Genomic DNA, 13,175 nt, shown 5'->3' with positions numbered 1-13,175 from the left:
TAACAGAAAAGGACGATTTAAGTCTCTTTCAATCATGGATGGAGCAGAAGATGAAGATCTAGTGCAGTGTTTCTCAACCTTGGAAGCTTGGAGATGGGTGGACTTCAACTCCCAGAATCCCCTAGCCAGCAGCGCTGGCTGGGGGATTCTGGGAGTTGAAGTCCACCCATCTCCAAGCTTCCAAGGTTGAGAAACACTGATCTAGTGGTTAAGGAACTAGGTTAGAAACCAGAAGACTGTGATTAGACATGAAAGTTGACTGGGTGATTTGGGGCCAATCCCCAGGAGTCTGAGCGTTCTAGTCCCGCCTTAGGCATGAAAGCTGATTGGGTGACTTTGGGCCAATCACTCTTTCTTGGTCCAACTCACCTCACAGGGTTGTTGTTGTTGTGGGGAAAATAGGAAGAGGAAGGAGTACAGTATTAGGTATGTTAGCTACATGAAGTTATCTATAAAAATAATAAAGGTAGGGAAACAAACAGAGACATGGAAGAATAGAGAGGTTGCCTGAGTGCATATATACCATGGTTAAATGCAGTGGGGAAAATACACTTAAACTGTGAATTCCCTACCTAGAGAACACCCCCTCCTCCCAACAGCTTTATTCTTGTTTTTACGTTAGCAAGCAAAGGCCGTTTGTTTGTTTATTACATTTAAAGGTTGCACAACTCCAAATTTAATCTGTTTAATTTCAGAGTTTACTTGGAGCAAGCATTTTATTTTTAATTAGTTATGTGATTTAGATCCTTGCTTTCTTGCTCAAGTTTGTGTTGCTTTGTTTTGTAATGGATGGCTTTTTCATTAATTGGCTTTTATGATTAACAAACCATTTACATTTGTGCATTATCCATTTATCTCATGAATAGGATTAGGTTGGCCTCCCTGACTATCATTTGTTTTGGAAAAACAAGATTATGTTGATATATATATATATCAATAAAATAAAATATAAAGTAGCTTTCCCTGAGTTATAAGGCTGTTGTCGGAATAAGTCTCATTCATTCTGATTTAAGTTTCTTCCATTCTGAATAATGATGCTCAATCAGACATGACAGAAGTCTGTTAAGCAATGATCACATTAGAAATTTCTCTCTGCCTTATAACTTTGAAACACATAGCTACGGAATCTCACTTGTAGCCTGTCCAGGGTGTTGACTGAGAATTACGTCTGTCTTTCAATTTAAAAATTAACATAAAGAATTCCTGGCCACAAGAGGTGCCCAAATAATAGGGCAGATGAGAAAAAAAAAAGTACTCCTAAAATAGCTTCAGATGGTTTTGCACTTTAAAGAGAAAAAGGGGTTTGAATAACAGCAAAGAGGAATTTAACAAGCCATGGCTTCCTCTTAATTTTCAACTACAGTGGTCACACACACACACACACCAGCTTTTTCCTGTGCAGTGTGTGTGTGTGTGTGTGTGTGTGTGTGTGTGTGTGTGTGTGTGTGTGTGTTTCAGGCAAACCCAGCCAGGAAATAAGTTTGTAATCATGTGCTTTGAGCCCAGGCAGTTTACACGCAGAGGCGGCTGTCTATCGCGACTCAGAAGCTCTTCCTTGCTGAGTATATAACGCACCCAAAACACTTTAGCAAAACCAAGTATTAGGAAGCCACATCCAAGAACTCGAAAAGAAAAGATGCACCTTGGACAATTCGGGCCCTGAGCTGGGGGACTAACATTGATCTGGATCCATCGTCCTTTCACCGAGCACCATGTTTTCGAGGAAGAAGCGTGAACTGATGAAAACACCCTCCATCTCCAAGAAATGCCGAGCGGGAAGCCCTGTGCCCCCAGCCTCCTTGGTAAGTAGGGGTGAGACCTTTTGGTACCTGGACAGGCGAAAATATGGATGCTCTTGTTTTACACCTGCAGTTTCACCGAAGTAATTTTTGGGGAGCTGAAAGCTGGGTAGGACTGTATTAGTTCAGGCTGCATTTATTCATTTGCCCTGAACTGAATGTCCGAATTGGAGATCAAAAGGGACGGTTGTCTTTTCCTTGAAAGGGCATGCACTTCAATATAGAAAGTCTCAGTTTATACATTGCGCTGAGCTATGGTTCGTTTAACCACAGGTTTATTAAAGAACAGTTGGCTGGATTGTATTGTTTAGACAGCCTGCCAAACTTATAAATCATGATTTCTACATTGCAAATGGCACTTTATAAATCCGAGGTTGTGCAAAACAGTTGGCTGAACTCCAAGCCATAATTTGGTGTTTCAGCACATGTATTTATGTGCATGCGCATTGGAGACAAATAACAAAAACATTGGGAATAAGGTATGGTGAGCCCTGCAGAGTGGCAAACAACTCCAGTCGCGAAAATGTCAGAGATATTTTGCAAAAGCAAAATCAGGGTAGGGATTTACCATAAAATGAAAAAGAGAGAGGGAGAGACTAAAATTAACTATATTTTCTATCTATTTTATTTATTTATTTACTTGCCTTAGCTTGTCCTTACGAACTTCTGCAGCAGCAGGGGGGTTAGGGGTCACAGGGCATATCCAAAAGGAGGAAAAGGTAATAGAGGTAATCCTCGATTTATGACCACAAAGGAGCCCCAGATTTTTGTTGCTAAGTGAAACGTTTGCTAAGTGAATTTTGCCTCATTTTACAACTTTTTGTGCCGCAATTGTTAAGTGAATCACTGCACTTCTTAAACTAGTAACACGGTTGTTAAATAAATCTGGATTCCCCATTGACTTTGCTTGTTCGAAGGTCGCAAAAGGGGATCACATGACCCCAGGACACTGCAACTGTCATAAATGTGAGTCCGTTGCAAAACATCTGAATTTTGATCACGTGACCAAGGGGACGCTGTAACGGTTTTAAGTGTGAAAAATGGTCATAAGTTTCTTTTTTTCAGTGCTGTTCATACTTCGAATAGTCACTAAAGGAACTGTTGTAAGTTGAGGAATACCTATAATTAAGATTACTGAAGTTTGTAAAAGCTGGAAATGAATCTAGTGGTAATTCTGAATGTATTTTTTCCCATTGAACTGAAATTGGTTTCAGAAGAATTTCGTTTCCTGTGGTACATTCAAAATCACTTTGGGGGTTTTTTTTGGCCAAAGATCTAGCAGACTTTTGAGACAATAGCCCAACCTGTTGTACTTGTGTTAGCTGAAGCCACAAAAGAGAAGAAGACATACAGGGCAGACAGTGGGGCCCTGTTCAAGCAACTCTCTGTTTCTAGATGAAGTAACAGCTTCGCTCCATTGACAGCCCTCAACAAATGCAATTAGAATGAATGCACCAAATGTATTTAGCTAGTCCCCAATTTACAACCACAATTGGGACCAGAATTTCTATTGCTAAACAAGGTTAAATGAGTCATGCCTGATTTTACTACCCGTTGTGCCACATTTGTTAAGCAAGTCACTGTAGTCGTTAAGTGAGTCATGCGGTCATTAAGCAAATCTGGCTTCCTCCATTGACTTGAAGCCGGTGGAAAGGTCACAAATGGTGATTGCATGGATACCAAGCTGCTACAACCATTGTAAGTATAGCTGGTTGCCAAGCGCCCAAATTTTTATCACGTGATCCTGGGGATGTTGCAACAGTCATAAGTGCAAGGACTGGTCGTAAGTCACTTTTTTCAGTCTGTTGTAATTTTGAACGGTTACTAAACAAATGAGTGTAAGTCAAGGCCTACCTATAAATTGGATAGGAATATGTGAGTGTGAACGAAAATAAAGGGATGTACCCTGTTTGCCCAAAAATAAGACCTCCCCTGATAATAAGCCCAATCGGGCTTTTGAGCTCATGTGCTAAAATAACCCCCCCAAAAAAATAACCCCTCCCCAAAAAATATTTAACTGGATGCTCAGCCTGTCCCCGCCATTTCCTCTGGTTAGGGTTAGGGAGACAGAGCTGGAAATCTGGTAAGACGGCAAGAGGAGCCCCGTCTTGCTCCACACGCCCCAAAATAATAAGATCTCCCCAAAAATAAGGCCAAGCGCTTATTTTGGGGTTCAAAAGAATATAAGACAAGGTCTTATTTTCGGGAAAATACGGTATTTTGTGTGTACAACTTGGGACCAGCCTGGCTGCCCCATCCATCATAGTTAGCCAAGTATTCTCTTCTGTTTTCATACTCTGTAGCAAAGAGAAACTCGCGGCCCACCAGATTCTTTGCACGTGGTGAAAATCAGGCAGTTTTTAACTACATATCTGAACTCTAAAGTCAAAGTAAAAATGTTAAGACTTGCAATAGATTGGATAAAAGGCCTCTCCAGCATCCTGTTTTCCATAGAGGCCAACCCGATGCTCCAATGGAAAAATTCTTGTCAATGAAGGAAATGGTAGTCAGTGATAGATTTATTGGGTTCTTGATGTTCTCTGAGCTTGTTCCTCTTCCTGCAGATACTTTATTATCAGGCTAGGTAACAACATCCGTGTAGAAGTAAAGCAAATTAAAAGAACACCAAGAACTCAACGATTCCACTCTGAGCCACCTATATTCTCCATTACCGAGAGGTAGAAGTTTGGTGAATAGAGAAATTATATCCGTGATCAATAACAGTTTATATTCTCTCTCTCATAATTTCACTGATTTATCTAATCCTTCCTTCAAAACAATCGTGACAGTCAGCAGCAAACAACTTTAATTACATCCCTTTTTTGGTTTTTCTGCAATCTCGCCCCATTCAGTTTCTCTGGATGACTCCTGAATTCTAATATTGTATTAGCAAGTGAGGAAAACCTATCTTAGATCAATCAATCAATTTGTTTATTGCTTTGACTATTGATCATAACAAATAAGACAAAAAGTACATAAAAGTGATCGAAGACTAATAACGTTCATTAAAATATGCGGAAATCAGTAAGAATATTAAAACATTAATATTGCAGCAGATAAAACAATAGGAAAAGATGAGGAACTGTTGATAAAATCATATCTCTGTTTAGCAGAAGCCCTTGTAAAGCTTGCTAATCTACATAGTGATGTTTCCTTGTCTAAATTCATTAAATATTCAACCTTATGTGAATCAGGGCAAAAGGAAGAAGGGGTCCAAATTTTTTCCACATGCTAAAGTGTAAATAGGGCAGTACAATAAATAACATATAAAATCTTCTATAATTTCCTTGGAAAATGGGCAGATGTGCATACAGATAGTCCTTGATTTACAACCACAATTCAGCCCAAAATTTCTGTTGGTAAGTGAGACATTTGTTAAGCGAATTTTGCCCCATATTAGGACCTTTCTTGCCACAGTTGTTAAGTGAATCACTAAAGTTGTTAAGTTAGTAACACGGTTAAGTGAATCTGATTTCCCCATTGACTTTCCTTGTCAGGAGGTTGCAAAAGGGGCTCATATGAACCCAGTACCTGCAACTGTCATAAATATGAGTCAGTTGCTAAGCAGCTGAATTTTGATTACATGACCACACAGTGAACATAAGTGCGAAAAATGGTCGTAAGTTACTTTTTTTTAGTGCTGTTGTAATTTAGAATAGTCTCTAAATGAACTGTTGTAAATTGAAGACTACCTAAATGTGATATTAAGAAACTGTCCTTCTCTGAAGATGGCATTTGGTTTCATTGTACGAGGTGCAATGACAATAAAGTAAACTACGCTAGTTGCCGATGCCATTTGCTATAAACTTGTGAGTGTTTCTTGGAGAGATGGCACTGTAATACACATCAGATATGGTTCGGCTCACCATAGCCTTTTCTCTAAAGGAATTGTATCAATTTTTAAACTACTGGGTAACCTAACCTATTTGTGTTATTGTGTGTCCTGACTTCATTCATTGTACAACAATGATGACGATGATACCCGTATTGCAGTGGTATTTTTTAAAAAAATCTTGGGCTTTTAAGCTAATATTAATTTTTTTGTGGTGTCTGAGCTAAAGACTCTTTTAATTTCTGGTTTTTTGTTTTTCCTCTGCGGCTTCAAAAAAATATTTGACTTGGGAAAAAAGTAGATGAGATTAAACAAAGTAGAATTGCATAAATCATATTCTTCTCAGAATTGCCCAGATACAAAGAGTGGCACCTTTAATAATTGGAAAGAAGAGGATTTTCCACAGGTTTTAAAAGCTACGTATGCAAAAACGTCATATTTTACTTGCTATTAAAAATGAAGATGGGTTACTGTATTTTCTCTCTGGCCATCTTCAACTGTTAGATTTTAGAGGATCCTATTTAAAAAAAATAAGTTGATACGGTCTGGAAGAAGCAAAGCATCGTAAATATACAGTATACCACAATTTACCATGAAAATTCACTATCCTTGGATCTGAATTCAGTTAATGGGTAATTATTACCTTACAGATATTAATTAGTGTTTTCAGTGCCAGAATGTTTTGTGTTTTATGCTTTGCAATTAGCCACTGTATTTTACATAGGTCTTACTTCTGACTAGGTTGACCCACATTGGTCTTTCTTAAACTGTGCCTTAGGAGCTCTGGTGGCTCAGCAGACTAATTAACATCCACTTACATCTGCTGCCTGCAATTACTGCAAGTTCAAATCTCACCAGGCTCAAGGTTGACTCAGCCTTCCATCCTTCCTAAGGTAGGTAAAATGAGGACCCAAATTATCGGGGCAATAAGCTGACTTTGTATAAATATACAAAAGTATGAAGGCTATTGCTTAACGCATTGTAAGCCGCCCTGAGTCTCCAGAGAAGGGCGGCATATAAATCAACATTTAAAAAAAAATTAAAAAAAAAGTGTTGGATTTCAATTCCCACAATGCCTAGCAATATAGTCATTATCTGTGCTGCCTTAGGATTATGGCAGTTGAAGAACAAAAAAATTCCAGAGGACTCCAAATTGAGCAGAATGTGTCTAAACAAAATGTTAGCAGTCATTGTGGTCTCCTCCCATTCTTTATTTTTCCATTTACAATTCCCCCATGTGTTTGTGAGTGTGTGTGTTTGTGTGTGCATGTAAACTCACTTACGCTTCTGTCAATGCAAGATAACCCTTGGTGTATCTGCTGAATCAGACTGGCATCTATATAGTGACTGGAATTATTGGTTTCCACTGTGCTACAAAACGTATTGTTCGTATTATGTTACTTTGAAAATGGAGTGTCCTATCTTTGGCTGTTGCAAGAGTGGATGGGTGAGTTAAGAGTTGCACATGCTTCCTTTTACGAGAGGGTGTCTCAGTTTGAAAATGTTAATTCTGTCAGTGGTTGGGGTATAGCCACAAAAATGTTGAAATGCACAATACGGAGCAGCTTGGAAATCTACATTCTGAAGTAACTGCTTGAAGATAAACTCAGACAGTGTGGTCTGACTATTTTTCTTATCCTGCAAATATTGTAAAATGTTACCTTTTATATATATAAAACGGAGAAATAAGGCAGGGTAGAGAACACAAAATAAAACACTAGCAGCTTGTAGTCAAGCCGTGTTCTTAAACATACAGTATATAATGTGGACATTGCACCTTTCAGCACAGGGGTGAGCTATACACATATGGAACAGGGAAGACCTCTTCTAAAGGGGTAAATTTCTGAAGGAATGTCTCTTTTGTGACCAGTAAATACATTATCCCAAAGCTTTTTCATTATCTTGAAAGCTTTTTCAAGAGGCAACTGGACTTTCTGGTTTTTCTTTGAAGATATTTCACTTCTCATCCAAGAAGCTTCTTCAGCTCTGACTGGATGGTGGGGAATGGAAGGATTTATACTCCTTGCAGACAGCTGGTCATTTGCATTCTTTTAGCGGGAATAAGAATGCAAATGACTAGCTATCTGCAAGGAGTATAAATCCTTTGATTCCCCACCATCCAGTCAGAGCTGAAGAAGCTTCTTGGATGAGAAACAAAATGTCTTCAAAGAAAAACCAGAAAGTCCAGTTGCTTCTTGAAAAAAAGCACCTTTGGGACAACCATGACTTGGATGACTGAGAATCTCCATAGACAGTAAATAGATTAAAACTTTATTTTTGCTTCGGAACCACCGTTCTGTTGACACACTTAACATTTCATGCAGGAATCTTGGAATCTTGATGGAATATCGAGTAAGTATTAATTCATCAAATGATTATAAGTTTCAACAGGGGAAAACAAATATGGTTTATAAAGAAATATTATTGATGTTTCAATGCATTCAGGAAGATATGACAAGGAATCATGGAGAGATAACAGTAACAGAGTTGGAAGGTACCTTGGAGGTCATCTAGTCCGATCCCCTGCTCATGCAGGAGACCTGTACTAGGGATTCGAACCGCCGAACTGCCGACTTTTCTGATCAATAAGCTCAGTGTCTTAGCCACTGAGTCACCTAGGAATTGATGCAGGATAAAGGTGTGAGACTAGGAAAACCCCAGAAAATGAAAATAAAAGATGAACAAAAAATTCAGAAAATAGGGAAGAAACCAGAAGGAACTGAGGAAAGAATAGAGAACACAAATCCAAAAATGATACAAGTAGACAAAGATATGGTAGAGATAATAATAATTCTTAAAAAGGAACAGACAGATTATCCTCCAAATTAAAAATATAGAAGAAAATCAAAAGAAAATTCTCTTTAAAATGTTGAAAAAACTATGGATGGGTTCTCTAGAGATCCAACAACAAGAGATAGATGTTGTGACAGATGAAACACTTATTTAAATAAATGTAATGTAAGGAGTTACAAGATCCCAAGGGAGAAGCATGAAAGATTTACCAAAAAGTCTATAAGAGTTGAAATTCTAAAAAGGGCAAGAGATGATGGATAGAGATAGAATACTTCTTATTATGGTGGCTATTTCATTAAGAATTAGAAAAAAGAGAGAGAAGTCAGAACATGGGAAAATAGTATTATCTATACTGATATAGAATAGAATATATTATAATTACTATGTATACACAAATGTTAAAAATTGAAAGATTATGATTATGTATATTTAAATAACATTACTATTATTACTGTGTTTAAAATATATTGACCCAGACAATACTCTGTTCACCAAGCACCTATGGTTCTTAAAGAAAAAACCATAAAACTACAGGAATCTACTTATTCAAAACTAGACTGAGTAAACCACAAAGAGAACACTTTGTTCAGACTTTAATGCAGAGTATTTCAAATATGGTAATTTTAAGACGTGTGACTTCAACTCCCAGAATTCCCCAGCCAGCACTGGCCCCGGAATTCTGGGAGTCAAAGTCCACACGTCTTAAAGTTACCAAGGTTGAAAAATATTGCTCTGACTGAGGCCAATATTGGATTATTTGTTTTTTGCACTTTGCAGAAAAGAGGAAGTTGTCAGATCTAACATACTTTGAAACAATTTGTGGTTTCTTTTCTCCGCCTTTTTAGAGCAAGGAAACTGGTAGTAGGCGGGTTTTTTTTTCTTTTCTATTTCTTTTATTATTATTTTTTTAAAAAAACAATCCTCCTGCAGGTTTTTCAGAACTAAGATGGGCAAGAAAAAACTGCAGTTCCCATGTCAGAGATGGAGATATTTTCTTTTAATTTAATACCTTTGTGGAATATACTTCATAGCAGCGTTTTCAAAACCGCTGTGTTGTCTCCTTTGCAAAAGTTGGGTGGGGGTGGGGGGGTTGCCGATTCGGCCCCTCCTGATACTATGCAATCAGAGGAATGCTTGGCAAGCGGATGAATAGTAAGTCCGCATACAGCCCGTATTCTGCTGAACTACGGAAGAAGGGCTCCAAAGCCGGAGGAAACGTTCTAGACTCTGTCTCTTTTCGAGCTAGTGTCTGGCTTAAGGTAGGATGATTTTCAAACAGTCCTGCATGTTTAAGGCAAAGAGGAAGCAAAACTGAGTCCTGTGTGGTGATTCGGCATAGTTCAGCTCCCATGCTGACATTTGGGTGGATGTGATTCTTCACATTTCTGCTCCACAGATCTAGACTGCAAAAATCCAGATGAGTGCTAGAAGTCAGCCAAGGGGCAGTTGTCTGTCTCGTTGCTGCCATCTAGAGGTTGCTTGAGTTGTCACAGTCCATATCTGATAGCCTAACTTCCAATAGGAGTCCAGTCCTAAGGGGTCTCACATGGATTCTTGGTTGCTCTCTTGAAACCAGAGGAACCTAACTAATTTATTTGATTTATATACTGTATGCAATGATGATACATCCTTTATTAACTGTACAGAAAGCTGTCCTTTAAATTTATTTCATTTAATGATTTATTTTTTTGGTTTTACTCTTGAATTTTCCTTTGTAAAGCAAACTTATAAATAATCAATTTATTTTTAATCCCTATGAATCACTTTTAGATTTGCCCCCTTCTCAGGTTTTCCTTTCCCCCCCCAAGAAAATATGAAACTCTGGTGAGCATTTATGGCAACTGACAAAACAGAGTATAAGAAATGAAGTATAGGAATTAATCCTGAATTGTTTTGAAAAAGCCCCTAAAAATCCTCTAACAGTTTAAGATGTGAGGAAAGGGATGTGTCTGTACAGATTTTGTAGATACTGAGAGAGTGGGTGACAAATGAATTTCTTGAGGAGTTAGGAAAAGGGAAATCTTTGGCAGATTAATTGGCTGCCAACATCAGAGGAATATCAAAGGAATAAAGTTATTAATTTATTTACTAAATTTATGTCATCCATCTCGCTGTCAAGCAAATCTATCAGGATCCGTTTTGATAAAATGCATCTTTCTAAGACGGGGGTCTCCAGAGTTGACAATTTTAAGACTTATGGAGTTCAATTCCCAGAATTCCTCAGTTCGCCATGCTATCTGGAGAATTCTGGGAGTTGAAGTCCACAAGTTTGGAGATCTCTATTCTAAGAGATAATGTTCCCCTATGTTGCCAAGTTAAAAAGTTCTATTTTCTTCGACATTAACAATTGCCTTAGGTTTAATTTATGCATTTGATGAAGGAAAGGACCCATCATGACCCCTAAAAAGTGGCGCAGAAATCAAGCAAATAAAATAAAAAGTATCGGAAAGGACATGTTTCAGGCAAAGCATTAATCCTGCAATGAGCTTCCAGGCTGGTCCCTCCAATTCTTATTAAAAAGCTTATAAGCTGCATGAGCTGGAAAACTGTCCCGAAGGCCTTTGCCTCAGTGTTACCAGCTTGTGCGGTTGCAGGGCAGATATCAAAAAAAGTGGACAGTAGGAAAGATGCCCCGGTCACTTAAAATTTATAAAAGTTATTAAATGGTCCTTATATTTGCAACATTAGATATTCACTCCATCGACAGTAATGAATCTGACTTGTGTTCCTCAACCTCAGCAGTTTTAAGATGAATTAGACTTCAACTCCCAGAATTCCCCAGCCAGAGTTGAAGTCCACTCATCTTGAAATTGCTGAATATTTTGCCAAGATTTCTGTTTTTGTTCCAAATGATTCCGGTGCTTAAAAGTGATAAACAACTGAAAGTCTGGCAGTCTGGTGTGAATAAGTTTGTCTGGAACGAGAAAAAGCCGAGAGTGAAATTGAAAATTATGCAAGATGTTCCAGAAAGAGGAGGCCTTAAACTCCCAAACCTACAGTTATATTATGATGCAGCAGCTTTAACTTTAACAAGTGACTGGTTTGGAAATAAAAAGGCTGGAATATTGAATGCAGAAAGTTTTGATCTTGAATTTGGATGGCATGCTTACTTATTCTATGAAAATAAAGTGGATAAAGTATTTAAAAGTCATATACTTAGAGACTCCCTGATGAAAGTTTGGAAGAAGCACCGACTCAAATGGGATTATAAAATACCGCTATGGCTGGATCTTGGTCATACCTTGTGGAATACAAATATAATGTCACTCGGGGGGTTTTTATATAAAGAGGTTCTTTTTACAGATGCGGGCAGATGGCAGCTGAAGAGATTGCAGACACTGTTGGACGAAGGGATTAATTTAACCTGGTTACAATATAATCAATTACAAATGAGATGGAAAGAGGACCAAAAAACTGGTATTATGTTGCATGAGGAAGAATTGGTTAGACATATAAGAGAGAAAGGTCCAATGCATATTAAAAGGCTTTATAATGTTTTGTTAGAAAGAGATTCAGAAACGGAATTAGTTAAAGATTGTATGATTAAGTGGGCACAGAATTTTGAAGAACCAGTGATGCTGGAAACTTGGGAAAAAATTTGGGTTCAGAATGTTAAATTTACACAGTCGCAAAACCTGAGAGAAAATTTTTATAAAATGTTTTATAGATGGCATTTAGATCCTAAAAAGTTGTCATGTATGTACCCTAATGTTCAGCCAAAATGTTGGAGATGCGAATGTTTGGATGCTACGTATTATCATGTATGGTGGACCTGTAGGAAAGTTAAGGCTTTTTGGATAAAAATTTGGTGGGTCATGCAGAATGTTTTGAAGAAAAAAATTCAATTTTCTCCACAATTGTTTTTATTGGGTATAGTTAAGGGTTTTACACGGGGTGAAATAAAACTAATATTGTATATGATAACAGCAGCAAGATTGTTGATAGGTAAATACTGGAAGAATGAAGCTTTGCCTACTATCGAGGAATGGACTTTGAAGATGGCCAGTTTTGCAGAGATGGCGAAGATTTCAGCGTATTTAAAAGATTGTTCACAAGAGACTTATGAATGGGAATGGAAAAGGTGGATAGAATATGTTCAGAACAAATACCAAACTAGAAAGTATCAAATAGCTTTTATTTGAAAATAATGTATTAGAAATATTTTAATGTAAAGAGACAAAGAGGAAAAATTATATAGGGGGAGGGATGGGTTCAGGTTTATTTATTAGTGTTATTAGTTATGAGTATGTAATAGGGAAGTCTGGGGGGGGAGGGTTAGGGAGGGTTAGGGAGGATGGGAAGTTTGGGGAGGGTGGTGGGGGGGGTGAAAAAAGGGGTGAAAATGTAATTGTAAAACTTTTGCAATAAAAAAAAAAAAAAAAAAAAAAAGTGGACAGTAGGAAAGATGCCCCGGTCACTTAAAATTTATAAAAGTTATTAAATGGTCCTTATATTTGCAACATTAGATATTCACTCCATCGACAGTAATGAATCTGACTTGTGTTCCTCAACCTCAGCAGTTTTAAGATGAATTAGACTTCAACTCCCAGAATTCCCCAGCCAGAGTTGAAGTCCACTCATCTTGAAATTGCTGGGTTTGAGAAACACTGTTCTGTACTGTGGCTACGCAGGTAGTTAGTTCATCGACATGACACATAAAGGGGGTGTTTTCCAGGGGTGAAATCCAGCAGGTTCTGACAGGTTCTGGAGAACCGGTAGTGGAAATTTTGAGTAGTTTGGAGAATTGGCAA

At 37.9% G+C, this 13,175-nt stretch overlaps 1 protein-coding gene across 1 annotated transcript in view; it reads left to right on the top strand.

Moving 5' to 3' along the window:
- Positions 1-1,712: 1,712 nt before the first annotated feature.
- Positions 1,713-13,175, top strand: part of ARHGAP45 (Rho GTPase activating protein 45) — a 76,169-nt gene continuing 64,706 nt past the window's right edge. Inside the window, exon 1 of the mRNA XM_070943648.1 lies at positions 1,713-1,802. Coding sequence (XP_070799749.1) covers positions 1,713-1,802 — 90 coding nt within the window. The remainder of the gene's footprint in view (positions 1,803-13,175) is intronic.

This window comes from Pituophis catenifer, unplaced genomic scaffold (genome assembly GCF_029215685.1).
Source record: "Pituophis catenifer annectens isolate HBS135680 unplaced genomic scaffold, rPitCat1.0.hap2 SCAF_1, whole genome shotgun sequence".
NCBI lineage: Eukaryota > Metazoa > Chordata > Lepidosauria > Squamata > Colubridae > Pituophis > Pituophis catenifer.
This window is presented reverse-complemented; position numbering and strand designations above follow the sequence as displayed.